A 15,735-nucleotide genomic window follows, 5' to 3' on the forward strand; every position below is an offset into this window, starting at 1 on the left:
AAAAACCTGCAGTGTCCCCCCCCCCCTTCTGCCTGCTATGTGATAAACTGAATTCACTTCCTTCCCCCTTTCAATAGTGGGATTAACATGCTACACTTTCCTTTGGCTAACATTATCTGCTCCCTCCCTTCTCAGTCTTATTTTCAGCAGGGGGTGTCAATGTTTTTCCCCTAGACATGTTTTGGAAATATTATTAAGCGCTGGCATTTTGTGTTCATAAAAATAACTCCGTGACAGAAGCTGGCAGCCTTGAAAATCCTTCTTAATTCAAGCCAACCTTGTGAGTGATTATCTTGGGTGGCAAAAGGAGGCATTTCCTCTGAGTGTGCTCCCTGATAAAGCATGTCCTTTTTAATGACTCACCTGAATTGACATTTCCCCCCTCCCACTAATCCCGTTATGGGCCCAGCTAATGATGTAAAGCCAGGAAATGCTCTTATTGTTTTCAAAAAAAGATATACTTCTTCTTTTCCATTGCGAAAAGGATCTTTGGTGCTGAAGAATTATACATCTGAACTGGTGGAGGCAAATATGTGGGGATGAAATAGCTCAGATTCCAGCATCAAGGAATATATATGGGTCTGTGTGCACGGGCACAAGGATTGTAAATGAAGGCAAGGAGAGGATGAACAATTGAGTTTAAGGCTTTTGGTTCTTATCCTGTTCTGACGGGGTATGGTTTGTGGGGTGCTGGGCAAGACCAAGGCAACCGTAGGAAGAAGCATGAAGCCATCCACTGGCGGTGGAAACCAGAAGTATGAGCAAGTGGCATAACACTTGGGATGTGCAGGCTTGAGAAAGAGCCAGGGCACAGTGAAACCAGCCAGGACCAAGGACAGCTCAAAGGCCGCACCAAGTTGCTCCAACAAGCAGCAGAGCCCAACAGAACCTTTGTCTTCTGCTGCAGACTCTGACGATGGCGTGGTGCTCCAAGGTCTGGCTTGAAGCCACAGGTTCTTTCTTAATCACTCTCATCTCCAGTGTCAGCTCACATAGGAGGGCACTCTGCAGTCTGTACACTCCCAGGAGCTTTTGGGGTCCTAGTCCAACCTCAAGCCCTCCACTTCATAGAGATCTGCAACACTTCTCCCACAGACGCTTCCTTGGCCCAACATGTGGAGTCATGAGACAATGCTGGCCCTTGCACCTCTTGATATAGGTCTTCAAGGCACTGAGCCATGCAAGGGTGACCCTTGGGTCCACAGCTGGCACAGCTGCTCAGAGGAGGTCAAGAAGCTGGTTTCCATTTCTGAGGAACCACAGTTTAGCATTACACACTAAACGGTGGTTAGTCTTTCTTGAAACAAACCAGGTTTGTAACCCTCAGACTGAAGCTGGTTAGTCTCAACAAACCATTGTGAAGTTTAGCTGCGGTTTGTTTGTGTTCAGATGTCATGTGGTCAAAAATGGAAGTGGAAGCTTCTGAACTCTGCCTTGTGGCAGAGGTAGGGAAGGGGAAGCATGCAAGCCGAGCATCATCATGCGGTTGTTCTGTGCAAGCACAACCACTGTTGAAGTTAGGGCTAGGGTTCGTGAGTATCCCAAATCCAATCTCTGATAATGCTTTGCATGTTCTGTATGTTGCATACATCTCTGTGCTTGCCCATTATCACTTGATCCTGTTTTGCAGAAAGGTGCCAGCATTTCAAACCTTCTTTCTTTTCTTTTTTGACATTTCTGCATGTTGGATTCTGAGCCTGCTGCTATCAGGGAAAAATAAATGGGAAGGAGAACCCAGAAACAGGGTTAGTGACTGCAGGGTGATTTCCAGGAGAGACCTACGGCAGCGGGAAGGTGTAGCATAGAGACAAGGCAGTGCACAAAGGCAAGACAGCTGGTAGCTGACAATAAAGTCAGGGCATGATGGATATCCGTGATTTTCTCTGCCAGTGTGGAAGGCCACAGGTACAGATATGTGTCCCGAACAGGCAGCAGGGTTGAGAATGTTATCATTAGATGCATGAAATATCAGAAATGCTGCCTCCTTCCCTACAGACCCTCTCAGGGCCCTCTTGGTAGTTTCACCACCCGCAGAAGTGTTGGGAATTATAGCCTGGATGAGGGACTTCTCTGTGGAGGCATCTGGGATACCCTCCCCACAGAGGGACACCTTGCTTCTTCACTCTGCAGCTTCCAGCGTATTCTGAAGATGCACCTCTTTATCCTGACTTTGGCACCTGTGATGTGTGTTTTCAAGGCCCATTCCATTGCTGTGGTTGTAATCTGTTCTAACTGTTTGCAATTTCCATTGTTGTAATATGCCCTGGGAGCTGCCGGTACGTGGTATTGATGGTGTTGTTGTTGTTGATAATGCAGAAAGCAACTTGATGGTCAAGTTGAAGTGCAGCTAAGCAAGTTGCAGATAACAGACGGTTCTTTAGGTAAGCTTTACTCACAGCTGACCCGCTGAAATGGAGGAAGTCGAGTTCATTAATTTCTATAGGTCTACTGTAAGTAAAACTTAGCTGAATGCCACCCAATGATATATATTCTGTTGTAGTTGGCATCCGTTTGTCTCGAGATAGAATGGAGTGCACCTCCGGGGGGGGGGTGACTTCCCCGAGCTGTAAGCCTGAGTAGTGTGTATGGAGGTCCTGGACTGTCCAGATGACAAAACCCCCCTCTAGGCCTCACTAATGCTGTCCAAAGGAAAACAGAGCAATATGTTTGGCACCAGCTTGGCTGCAAGAGTTGCCAGAAGGAGATGTGCAGTGAAATGTTTGTGATACATAAGAACGATTCACCTCCGTGTGCTTAGACAGTGCTTGAAGAGGTGCCTTTCTGGAATGGGGTACATCGTCCTTTGTTAACCTGGTACTTGCCAGATACTTTGGACTACAACTCCCATCAGCCCCAGCCAGCATGGCTAGGATGGATGGGAGTTATAGTCCATAAAACATGGAGGGCACCATGTTGGAAACATATGTAGTACACGGCAAACAGTTAAGCCAGCTACAAAGGACAACGTGAATTCAGATCCACTCCACCTTCAAAAAGCACATCTGCCTTCTTTTGTAGACGAGGGTCCCAAAGATCCAGTGCTAGCCTGCAGGCTGCAGAAATATTCAGAGGAATCCAAAGAACTCAGCCCTCATAAAAACAGACACAAATAATCTCTCCCTCCAGAGCTGATGGAAGAGACCTCTGGCTATCACCAGCTCCTGGGATGATTCCTGAATGGCATTTTGTGCCGTTGGGAAAACTCCTTAAGAAATCCAGAAATAACTTGGGTGGGGGAGTTAATATCTTCAGAAGGAGAAGTGGCATCTCATAACTTATTTAGTTTTGGTATTTATTTCAGAAGCAGAGAGGCAGGAAGCAAAAGTTTCTGCTTTATCCGAGACCTGCTTTATCTTAATCCTCTGCTTTATGGCATCCGGGTGCTGCTAATATTTACACAGAGCAGCTCGTTTTAAAATATTTACAGTGCATATAGCTCTTAATAGCGTTAATATTTTAAAATGCTTTGGCACTGAAGGGTGCTAAACTTGCTTGCTGAGGCAGTATTAAAAAAAAGGCTCCAGTGGTAATAACTTGAAATCCAGATCAGTTTGGCACCTTTTCCCTTCTCTTCTTCCCATGCAATTTTGGAGCCAATGCGGCTCCTTCTGAAATGGAAGCTTACATAATATTGCCTTGTAGATCTGTGAGCCTTTCTTCCTCTTCGCTGGCGCAACCGGTGTGCACCAGGAAGGCATGTTTGGGGAGCTGGTGACCTTTCACCTGAGTGAGGACTCTGCCCTATATGCCCTTTCCCCAGAAATGCACACACTGCTTTGCAGGAAAAGTCTATGTCTCAGTTCAGAGGCAGAAAGTCACCAGGCTCCATTTGCCAAGAGGCAACCATGGAAGTGGGGGTGGTTAGAGCTGCTGTGCTTCATGCAGATTCATGGTTTCCCTCTTATAACTCTGGATTTTCTCTCTCTTCTTTCTCCCCATCTTTAGTGCCTGTATGGTTGCTACGTCCATTCTTCAATCATCCCCACTTTCCACAGAAGGTGCTACTGGCTTCTTCAGGTAAGACATAGCCTTTGTATCTTATGGTGAGAAACAGATCTCTGGGGATTCTGGAGGGATCCCAGCTACCTCCGGTTTGGGGAAGCGTTTCCGTCGCACAAATGTTGTCACAGATGTTTTGTTTGCTACATGGTTGGAAATGAAATGGCTGCTTCTTTTTTGAAGAATTCCTGTTGGCAGACTCCATTGTTGTTGTTTGTGAGAAGGGTTTTGATGAGGAGACCTGCGTTTTCTGTTTCTTGTGGTGTGTTGAAGGGACAAATTGCAGAGGCATTGCAAGGCCAGTCTGAGAAACCAAGACTGGTGGCTTTGAAATGGAACAATTTGCACCAATTGCACCAGCAGAGTGAAAGAAAGCTGGCTGGCATTGAACAGAGGTGGGAATCGGTGAACAACAGCGATTGTATTAGGAATGAAATTGGGAGTAGGGAGGGAGTGCAATTTTATTTATGGCATCTTTATCTGAGGCATCAAAGTCAACTATCATCTTTGGTGTCAAGTTGTAGGTGAGGCAGAGAGGATGCAAGGCTGAGAAGGAGGAGAAAGTGAATGGCGGCCAATTCAAGACCTCAAACCTCACCAGAAAAGCCTTATTACTTGTGAGCGCCCAAGGGGCTGAAAGTCTGTCTGGTCCCCTCTTTTTGCCTGAGCCAAGTGTTGGTGGTGGGGCTCAAGTTGAAGGCCCCCTTGACACCCATCCGATTCTGGTAGGTTAAGGCGCCCTTCTGTGCTGTGAAGTTCAGTTGTAAGCTTGGTGAATACTGGCTGAGCCTTGGGAGCCTTCTCCGTTGAGCCCTGCCGGCGAAGGGGTTTTCTGGCTGTTGCCTCTTTTCCCAGTTACACCTGCGTTACTTACTGGCAAAGCTTCAGGCCTCGCTGTTGAGTGGAGATGATTTGTGACTGAGTCCAGGGTGGGGAAGCTCTTTCCTCACTCGCCCCTTCCACTGTGAATCCCTGGGCTGCAAGTGGTGCAGAAATTGTGAGCTCGAGAGTTCAGCATCTCTCTTAAAAAATAAATCTGGCCTGTGTGTCAGTTTGAAATGGGACGTGCAATTCTGAGTAAAAGTGTGCTGCCACTGTAGGAATGTTTGTGGGTCTCCCGTTGTTTCCATGTGAGAGGCCCTGCGAGTTTGTGAGGAGACCTGAGGATGCTTTTACAGAGAGGTGGCGTGAGGCAGGGGGTGCCAATAGCCTGTTCCATTTTGTAAAGCACAGCAAAATAAACTCGTATCTAGCCTCTATCTATCGGTCGGTCGATCTTCCATCAGTTGTTTTGAGGATTGCTTGCTGTCTACTAACCACAAATCAGCTACTTGAAGATTATTTCCACATGGGATGCAGGTTAAGGTTTGCAGCTCAGTGTTTAGTTTGATTTATTTATTTTTATTTTTGAAAGGACGTAATCCTGAGAAAATGGGCTTCATGGTCCCACCCTTCTGTCCCTTGACCATCAGTGGGATCTACTGGCTTCTAACGGTTGTGTGAAATTCTCTGTCAATCAGAGGAAACTGGCGGGTGACAGGGAGAAGATCCAGCATAGGGCTGCAAAATGGGTTGGGGAGAGGACAGTGCTCTTTGCCCCTCCCTCCTTATTTGCTCTCCTTTCATCTTCCAGAGCAGTCCAAAGGTCCATCAGGCCAGACAGAATGTTCATTACCAGCTCTGCTATAATCAATGGAGAAATAAACGTGTCAGCGTTTAAGAGTGATAGCATTTCCTTTTTGGGCTGACATAAGAACAGAAGACTTTTTCCAAAGCTCTGAAATCCAGGGTCCATTTTCTTCTCACTGCCTCCCTGAGTGAACTTCAGTTGAGTTGAGTTTTTTGTTTTTTCCCAAAAAAATATTAATTTTCACAAAATTATAAACAAACAAACATAAATAAATAAATCATAACCTTATTAAAAATTACACTTATTAACATTGTTAAGTGACTTCCTCGCTTCCCTTTGGTTGAATTTCAGTGCATATCCTTTTAACGGTTTTCCAAATCACAGTTCTTATAAAATTTAACTTGAACATTAGCATCCTTAAATCTTTTCATTTTGAAATTAAACATATTAATTCATCACTTAACTTATATAAAATCCTAAGCCAATTAATTATCTGTTGAGTTGAGTCTTGGCCTTCTCTTCTGAGGAACTTTGGAAGACGTGCAAATGTGTATGTGAATCCGGTCTTGGGTGTTTGATTTTCGTTGTTGTGTATACTGTGTATATACGGACAATGACAATAAATTTATCTAAATCTAAATCTAAATCTAAGACCAGAGACCAGACTTTGTACCTCAGCAATCAGGCCTTTGGTCTGCCTAGGCACTGTCTAGATCAGCAGGCATGTGCCCAGCAAAGACCTTCCCCAGCCCAGCTACTGGAAAAGCTTATTTAAGAAAGAAAACTGAGAAGGGAGGCCATTGAACCTGGAGCATTTTGCTCTGATCAGCTATTTCTTTCTGACCTGGGAGTTGCGGGGGGGGGGGGGGCGGGCAAGCAGGAACCCTTGGGCATTTTGAGGCTTGAGATATTGGCAAAAGGAGCTCTGGGGTTGTGAAAGAGCCAGGAATTTGTAGCCAAGCAGAAGTCACAATTTAAGGGAGTGTGAGGTGGTTGAAGGGTGGCAAGGAGGGGCAGGCAGCTCAACTCACTGTTGGGCTCGGAAAATCCAGAAACCAACCCAGTTATTCCAGTTACACACCCTTGCAGATTCTGTCGCATGCCAGTTTATGTCACTGGCAGCACGGCAGGGTTTGAATCCTGCTTTGTGCCTGGTTCTCCTCTGGTCACTGCTGTGGGGCTGGGGATCTGCCTCCTGATGGAGTGAGTGGGGGTTAAGGAGGAGAGAGCTCAACCACTAGTCCAAGGTACAGAGGCTACAGCCTGCACTCCTCCCAGCATGAAGGAACTCTTGGCCCTTGGGTGCCCCCTGACTGCATTCAGGGAGAGGGGCTGCTGAGCTGGTCAGCATCAGACTCTACCAACTAATTTGGTATAGGTAGGAAAACTGTCCGGGACTGTACCACTTTGAAGACGGAAGGCTCACAAGACTGAATGTTCCGCTGCAAACATATATTATCTCAGCACAGAAAGCTCATAGAATCATTGAGTTAGATGAGACCCTGAGGATTATCTCATCCAACCCCCTGCAAGGCAGGAATATCCAGCTGCCCCATACGAGGGATCGAACCTGCAACCTTTGGCGTTATCAGTACCACACTCTAACCAACTGAGCTATCCAGCTATCAAAATCTGGGAGAATGTTAGAGTAGGCTTCTTCTCTCTGACACCTGGTTTTCCACAGGCAGGGTTTTTTAATTTAGTTTCTTTTATTGACATCAGAGTCCAGCTGGCCTTAAGGAAACCACTGCTTGGCCAGCTTCAGCCCTCCTCTCACAATTGCAAAATGAGGATCATTTCCTGGCAGCGTTGCTGTTAAGATTGATAAAGGCATGCATACAACTTCCTTCAGAGTGCTTGACAAGTGTGATGAGTTCCTTGGAGAAAAAGGCGGGATATAAAGGAGATAAGTAAAGTAAAATAAATACAGTGGTACCTCGGTTTATGAACTTAATCCGTTCTGGAAGTCCATTCTTAAACTGAAATCGTTCTTAAACTGAGGTGTGCTTTCCCTAATGAGGCTGCTGGTGCCCTTCCACCATTCGGATTCTGTTCTTAGACCAAGGTAAAGTTTGTAAACCGGGACACTACTTCCAGTTTTGTGGAGTTTGTAAACCAAATAGTTCTTAAACAGGGCTGTTCTTAAACCGAGGTACAGTGGTACCTCAGGTTACAGATGCTTCAGGTTATAGATGCTTCAGGTTACAGACTCCGCTAACCCAGAAATAGTACCTCAGGTTAAGAACTTTGCTTCAGGATAAGAACACAAATTGTGTGGCGGCAGCGCAGCGGCAGTGGGAGGCCCCATTTGCTAAAGTGGTACCTCAGGTTAAGAACAGTTTCAGGTTAACAACGGACCTCCAGAATGAATTAAGTTCTTAACCCAAGGTACCACTGTACCACTGTACATTATGGCTGTAGTGTCATTGCTTTGGCTTCAGTTGAAAATGGCCGTTTGAAGGGGCCTCTAGCTCTTTCCTTACTCCTTACTCCTGCTCATGAATCTGTTCCATGGATCTTTTCCTTGGTGGGAATAATCAGCTCCTCAGTGAATCTCTCCTCTGCCTGGAGAATTGATGGGGATTTGGGCGAGCCGACCAAAAGCCCCTTTTTCTGGTGTGAGCTCGTCCATGAGCAGCTCTTGCCTCACGAAACTAAATTGCCTTAATCAGCCCCAAGGACGGGTTGTGCCTTTGTTGTGCTGAAGTGCAAGCGCGTGATTCATGTGAGCATCTTCCTGGTGGAAATGGGCATCCTTCGATCACCTCCCCAAGGTCAGACAGCTTTGCAAAGAGAAAGCGTGGGGATGGGGAGGCAGTGGGCAGAGATGGCTAATCCCCTTTCAGATACCTCCATGAGGCATCCATTCCGCGTCAAGGGTGAAAGCTGGGATAAGGAAGATGGAAAGCCTTCACAGTGCCAAATGAAGCATCCATGATCAGAGTCCTTGCTGATACCTCTATATCAGAGCATGACAAGGGAGGGATTTGGGGCTCAGGGCTGTGTAAGTGATTCTCGGGCAGCTCCTGGCCATATGTCATTCCAAACATGGTGTTCTGTGCCACTTTGGCTTTTTGAAGCTGGAAATTTGGTATCCCCGTGGATGTCAGCCTTCACTCTCAAAGGCACCTGGCTGGTTCCCCACCTGAAAATCCTCTTGTAGTTTGGTGGGGAGGAGGGCAACCAGTGCGGAGAGAAGAAGAAGAAGAGTTTGGATTTGATACCCGCTTTATCACTACCTGAAGGAGTCTCAAAGTGGTTAACATTCTCCATTCTCTTTTCCCTTCCTCCCCCACAACAAACACTCTGTGAGGTGAGTGGGGCTCAGAGACTTCAGAGAAGTGTGACTGGCCCAAGGTCACCCAGCAGCTGCATGTGGAGGAGCAGAGACGCGAACCCGGTTCACCAGATTACGAGTCCACCGCTCTTAACCACTACACCACGCTGGCTCTCAAGAGGCCGAAAGGCCCTGCAGGCTGAGTATTTAACTTTCCCCTGGGTGCGGGTGCCAAATGTTGCTGCTGGTCAGTTGGCACTCCATCCAGGGGAACGCCACCTACATTCAGCCTGTCCGCAAAGCCACCCGCCCGAAGAGGGCAAACAGACTTCAGTGCTGAAAAACAGCTCTGTGAGCCTGCATGTGGAGTTTGCACACAGCTTTTGGTGCCCTGACCTGAGCTTCTTTCAAGTTTGCAAATTTGCGTTTAGGCTCCCTAAGGACTTTTGTGTGTGTGTGTGTGTTCCCCCCCCCCCTTCAACGCAAGAGCGATGCCAGCCAAACTATTTATACACGCAGTGGCAGTTCGACTCTCTGTCCAGAACTGGGTTCCTAGTTCATGGCAACAGCTTGTTAAAATTAGAAAATAGCTTTAAAAATTCATGTGCCTCTTTTGCGTTGCTGTTCCTTTTGCTCTCTAAAGCCAGAGCTATTCTCAAGCCTGTTTTTACCTTTGATGACCTGTAAGCAACTCAACATTCATTTCTCCATTGATGTGGGGGTGTGGGGGTGTGCTGTGCCTGCTCTCAGCACTACCTCCAGCTTCTGCCCCACAAAGGCTCTCTTCTGTGAAACTACTTACTTTTAATGCTGGTAGACAGATAGTTTATGTCAGTTCACCCTTGGAGAGAGGGTCAGGCCAGGCATCTGTCTTGCTCCAAAGACGCTGAGGATGTCTATGATAGAGAGTTGGTGTTGTTACTGTTACTTGTTGCTGTTGTTGTTCATTTCCTTTCTGGTTGCTTTATATATTTTTAAGCAAAACATCTCAAAGCAGTTTACAGCACATCAAAACATCAGATTGGCTCACTCCATCAGTGTGAGGTGGGGTTGGGCTCTGGCTTTTATATAGATCTCCCTCATCTGCAATTCCTGAAGCTGTGCAAGGACCAGAACACCCACTTCTCTTTTGGAAACTGCTCTCCTCCATTGTTTGCAAAGCAATCCTCTCCATGTTAAAAATGCATACAAAAAGAAGGATCTGTAAAGGTTGAGATTCAACACTGAGTTGCTACAGGTGTTCATTTCCTTTCTACAGGCTTTTCAGCTTGCTAAATGGACCAATCCCTTCTCCACTCCCAACCAACACTGTTTTGGGAGTTCCCTTGATACCCCTCCAAGACAATTCAGTGGGATGGGGAGGGATGCCTCATTTTTTAAGCCAAACTCCATGTGCAGAGGCTCTTACTGACAGGGCCCATCAGGTGAATGCCACCCATAAATTTCCGAAAGCATTGTACAAAAACACGTCACTAAAGCAAGAAGGTATCACATTTGAAATCAGAAGCTAAGGGAGATTGTAGTTTTCCCCTGAGCAAAACAACAAAAGAAGCCATTTCTTGTTTCTCAAGCCATCCTAAGCGCCCTACTGTTGGAATCAAAAGATTGCGCTCGACAATGCCATCAGAACAGGACCCTCTTTGACAAAAGATGAGCATCAATTAAACGGCTATTTAAGAATCCCCAGCTTAATCTGTATTAATGAGGCAATCAATTAATCATTCCGGATTAATGTTTTAAGCCCTACGATTTGCCTTTTCAAAGGACAAACGGTGATAAACAAAATGCCTGAATTGGTAGACTCTCCCAGCCCCCATGGAAGAGAGAGAGAGAGAGAGAGAGAGAGAGAGAGAGAGAGAGAGAGAGCCTGGCATCTGATCAGCAAACATTGATCATCTGGTTCTGGACTTAGATGTCTTTAGGTGGGGAATGGAAAACTTAGAAGTTCTCCTTCGCATGGGGTGAGGATTCCTCCCTGCATGTTCTGCTCCAGCCTTGTGAGTTAACCTCATCAGGGCAATGTTTCTTGATAACACCTTCCATGCTCTGGGTAGAATATAGGCATTAAATCGTTTCCTCCATCAACAGACACTTGAAAAAACATAATTGTGCTACCTCACCTCCCAGATCTGTGGTTCACATTGAGGAGAACTGTTGCTGCCACAAAGTGTGGCAATGGCCCCGAAGACAGATGGCTTTAGAAGGGGAGGCACAAGTTAATTCTTTTGAGGTGGAAATCCAAAGACCCAGAACCAGCAGGTATTTGCGGGCAGCTGTACTGCTGCAAAGTGATTTCACAGAATCATAGCGTTATAGAGTTGGAAGGGGGTCTGAGGGTCATCTAGTCCAACCCCCTGCAGTGCAGGAATGCACAGCTGTCCCTTATAGGAATCGAACCTGCAACCTTGGCATTATCAGCACCATGCTCTAACCAATTGACCTTTCTACAGATAGGAGTTGTTTTAATCTCTCTATCTCTGGCCTCTTTATTGTTCAATTTTTTATTTTTTAAATAACTTGATGATTTTATGCTTTTGATTGTTGTGCTCAACCTCAGGCTTCTTGGGAAAAGAAAGGATGGATGCATGCATGGATAGTTGGCAGGCAGACCCAGCCAGCATCCCTTAGTGAAAATCTGTGTAGTCTCTTAGCATTCTTGGATGCTTGGGAAGTGATCCTTCCTTCCTTCCTTCCTTCCTTCCTTCCTTCCTTCCTTCCTTCCTTCCTTCTTTCCTTCCTCCCTTCCCTCTCTCAGTCCCCCTTTTTTGCCTGTGTTTAAAGGGTTTGCTCTGTGGAGCTCAGACCTCTTTATCTTTTCTCTGGGAAGTGCCATGTCTACTGGTGATGAACAGAATAATAATTAATAACAGGCAGTTGAGCCCAGAGAGAGAGAATCCGCAGGTGACTTTTTTCCTGGGCGAGGGTGCCCTGTGTTGCGTCTCAGGGTTTTCACTTTCTCTCTTCGAGATGAGAAAGGGGTCAGGGTCTAGCTAGAAGGGTAAAACACTTGGCTGTTGGGTTGCAACTCTTCCAGCAGAGAAGATTGCTTCTTGGCCTTTACCTCTGAGATTTGAACCACTCCTAATTTATACCTTGGTAGGTAGGTAGGCTGGAAGGAAGCATCTTGTAATGAGGCTGCCTCTTGTACTTCCACATATTCTGTAGTGCCAAGAGATCCACTGCAGGTTGTGGAATAAATTTTAGTAATAGCCCTGCTTTCTAGAAGGACTCGCACTCCTCACCAGCAAAGGGAATGTCTTTCCTTCGGATACAATCTGTGCCAGTTCCTTTTCAAACCCTTGGAAAGGCTTCTGCGCTAAGAGACTTGTTTGACAAAGTGAAGGACTTGTCTCTGTGTGTAGAGAGAAACACAAGTTTGTGTGTGTGTTTAGACAGCACCAGACTTCTATCAATGGAAAACAGGCCTGTATTTACAGCGATTAATACTGCCAGGAATGTGAGTCGGCTTTGCTGTCAGTTTTGGCCCAGCTGAATGGCAGAATGGAGTGTTTCCCTTCTGCTGTTGAGAATTAGTAGCTTGGGAGGCTCAAACACATCTGGCTGTTGCGAGATCGCAGGGCTGGCTGCCATTTGCCAAGCATCATCCTGCTGTCGAGTTCACCGTTGTGATGCTGGTTTTCCCCCCAACTGCACAGCAGATTTGTGGGATCTTGGCAGGCTCTGGTCTCCAGTCTTAAACTCAAACCATACATTACTTCTATAGCATAGCATAGGGTTGGATCCAATGTTGGTCCTACTCATGTTGGTCCTACTCAGAGTAGGCCCATGGAAACGAATGGACCTGGCTAACATCTGTTGATTTCAATGGGTCAGTTCTGAGTAGGATTTAGTCAGATAACAACCTATAGGTGCTGGTTCAAAAAGAAGGGGGCAGATTTATTTAGAATTCATCAGTGTTATGCTTTAAAAAATAAATAAAAAATCATTGTTATGATCTGTTCATTTAGGACTCAATCAAGACCTTGGGTTTCCTTTCCCATGAGAGTTTTTAAATTAGCATGGTAAAGCAGTATATAAGAAAATAGCAGACCCTCCAAGTGTCCCTGTTTTCCAGGGACAGTCCTGGACTTACAGAAGCCACCCTGATTTCTTATTTGATCCCGGAATGTCCCCCTTTTCCTTAGGACGTCCCTATTTTCATCAGAAATGTGTGGGAGGGTATGCTGTTGGGCGATCCCCAAGCCAAGGAGATAAGTAGCTATGCAACCTGCTTAGAAGATATCTGAAGGCAGCCCTGCATAGGGAAGTGTTTTAATGTTTAATGTTTCATTATGTTTTTATAAGTGTTGGAAACTGCCCAGAGTGGTAACCCAGTCAGATGGGTGGGATAATAATAATATGATGATGATGGAATAGGACATCCCTATTTTGATTGGAGAAATGTTGGATCAGGCCAAAGGGGGCCCATCTAGTCCAGTTCTCACAGTGGCTGCCCAGATGCCTATGGTAAACCTGTGGGCAGGATCCATGCACAACAGCTCTCTCCCCTCCAGCAGCCTCCACACACTGGTGTTCAGAAGCATCACTGCCTCTGACTACAGAGGCAGAGCTTAGCCATCCTGGCTAGTAGCCACTGGTAGCCTTACACGCCATGAATTTTCTGTCTAATCCTTTTTTTAAAGCCGCCCTGGTTGGTGGCCAGTTTCTGCTCTCGTGAAGGGGCACCATGTTCATCTTGGGTGCATTTGAGCTTCACGCTGAAACGTCACGGGCCTCCTGTCCCTCTTTTGCTTCATATCCATTTTTCTGTGTGCGTCTTGAGTTGCCTCCGGTGCCAGACTTCCTCAGAGAAGACCCGTCGAAAGGTTTACTATGAGCAGAACGACTACTGGGTACAACTCTGTGTGCGCTCGCCGGCGGAGGGTAGCGTTTCACACCTCCAACAAAGCTGGCTCCGGTCCACGAAACGTTTCTGCCACAATAAATCTGTTAGTTTTTAACAAGTTGCTGCTGCTTTTGTGGCAACAGACCAGCACGTCTGGTCCTCTGGAAGTTGCTCAAGGAGTTGCTGCAAAATTTCCCTGTATGTTTCGAGAGCAATCTTCTTCCGCTTTATTTGGGACCCCTTCCAAACTGGTGGCAAAGTTCTGCTGTTCTTTTTTTCAGGGTTTTGCAGCACAGACCCCGTGTTTTGCAACACACACACACAAACAAACTGAGTGGTAGATACGGTACATCAAACTGGGGTTCATAGTTAGCACCCCAAAAAACTCTAAATTTTTTTTATTAAGTTTTCCATTTAACAATCCAATCATTTTCACATTAGTTATTCCAAATTATACCAATACACATCGAAAAGTCCAAATATTTTGCCAAATTTTAAATTTTTGTTGGGGGTTCCCATGCTTCGAGTTCAGTAAGGGTCCGATCATCTCATATACTGCTGCTTTTGGATTCACAAGTCCCATCTTTCGATCTTCTTGTTGTTATCGTTTTTCTTCTTAATAACCTCTGAATTGTTTCCACAAGTGAGTTAAGGCAAGCATTATTATGTTTCTGTGTGAACTTTGTAAGGCTCTCCCTTTTTTAAAAAAAGCTGGTAAGTCTTTTGTTTGCATTAAATCATCACACACAGCACCCAAAAAAACTCTTGCTGTCCCATTCATTCCTTGACCATGCAGGCATCTGGTTGGCAGGCAAGTAGCTGAGGCAGGGAGTAGGCAGTCCGTGATGCTGCAGGCGTTTCTCACCCCAGTGCTCCTCACAGGGTTGTTGTGAAGGCAAACCTGTGGCAGGAGGGGGCTCTGTGTTTCATAGCAGCCACTCTGAGCTCCTTGGAGAAGGAAGAGATAAGCATGCTTCTTTGAGCTGTGCACGGAGAATCCTCTCCTCTCCTCACTATGGTGCCTGGAGGCAAAGCAATGTTTTCTTTGCCCGAAGGCATTCCGAGATAGCTGGTCCTCCAGAGGCTGGGGTGTTGGGTTACTTTTATATAAAGGGGTGTAAATTCATGCTGTAGATGGCATGTGTTAATTTACCACTCCCTTGGGAGAGAAGCACCATTACTGGGTGATAAAAGAGGCCCTAAGTGTGAACTCCTGCCTCTGTTACCCATAAATGTACAATAAAGGCACGTGTGTGCGCTTGGGTAGCTCCCATTACAATAACTCTAACCCATCTCCACAAACACGCCCTGTCCGCCTTGAAATCATGGTTGGTAAGTAGCCCCTCTGCCCCCCCCACCATCATATATGTCTGCCTGATGTATAGGAGGGTGTTAAAAGCTCTTGTGAACTTAGCCAGAGGCTACATATTATCGCTTCATAACAAGGTGGCAAAGGCGTCTCAAATTGGCACCTTGACTGTAAGTGTTGACTTCACAGTATCTTAAATGGAGCTGAACTGTAGATTTTTGTTCCCTTTCACATTTCATCCCTTTAATTATTTGTCTTTTCAAAACTATCTCCCCTGCTTGCTGCACCAGGGCCGATAAGGTGACAAGGAAAGTCATAACAAAGGGAGGTCAGCAATACCTTTTTCCTTGACAAGAACATGGGCCAGGCAGGCTGAGGAAATGAATTGCCGGATGTTCATTCCGATTAGGCTGTTGCGGGGGGGGGGGGGGCAGAATACCAAGGCGCCCTCCCCAGTTGCTGAGAGCGTGTTTGTTATTTGATTTGACCGTGTTGGGGGATCCTTTATTTTCAAGGCGACAAGGTTTGCAGCTGCAAGTGTGTGCATGTGTGTGTGCATGAGAGAAAGGGGGGGGTGAAGAAAGGCTCAGAGACATGTTTGCCCTGGAAGTGCCCTCAGCACACCAGTCAACCCAAATGCCTGGCTAAGGAACTTGTTTTGGGATCTAGGAACA

At 46.2% G+C, this 15,735-nt stretch overlaps 1 protein-coding gene and 1 long non-coding RNA gene across 5 annotated transcripts in view; one reads left to right on the plus strand and one right to left on the minus strand.

Annotated features, from left to right (window-relative positions):
• CAMTA1 (calmodulin binding transcription activator 1) overlaps positions 1-15,735 on the plus strand; it is a 709,235-nt gene that overhangs the window by 480,393 nt on the left and 213,107 nt on the right. For all 3 annotated transcript variants that reach the window (XM_079986723.1, XM_079986722.1, XM_079986724.1), the window contains exon 5: positions 3,946-4,017. In XM_079986723.1, the coding sequence (XP_079842849.1) occupies positions 3,946-4,017 (72 nt within the window). The remainder of the gene's footprint in view (positions 1-3,945; positions 4,018-15,735) is intronic.
• LOC307222273 lies at positions 5,383-12,478 on the minus strand. 2 transcript variants are annotated; one of them, XR_013841707.1, is made up of 3 exons: positions 12,149-12,478; positions 9,709-9,792; positions 5,383-5,679 (listed from the first exon to the last, which is right to left on the minus strand). It is a non-coding gene; the product is annotated as an uncharacterized lncRNA (long non-coding RNA). The 2 variants fall into 2 exon arrangements; XR_013841708.1 differs by having other exon boundaries at positions 5,383-5,682.

Source organism: Podarcis cretensis (genome assembly GCF_951804945.1).
Source record: "Podarcis cretensis genome assembly, chromosome: 8".
NCBI lineage: Eukaryota > Metazoa > Chordata > Lepidosauria > Squamata > Lacertidae > Podarcis > Podarcis cretensis.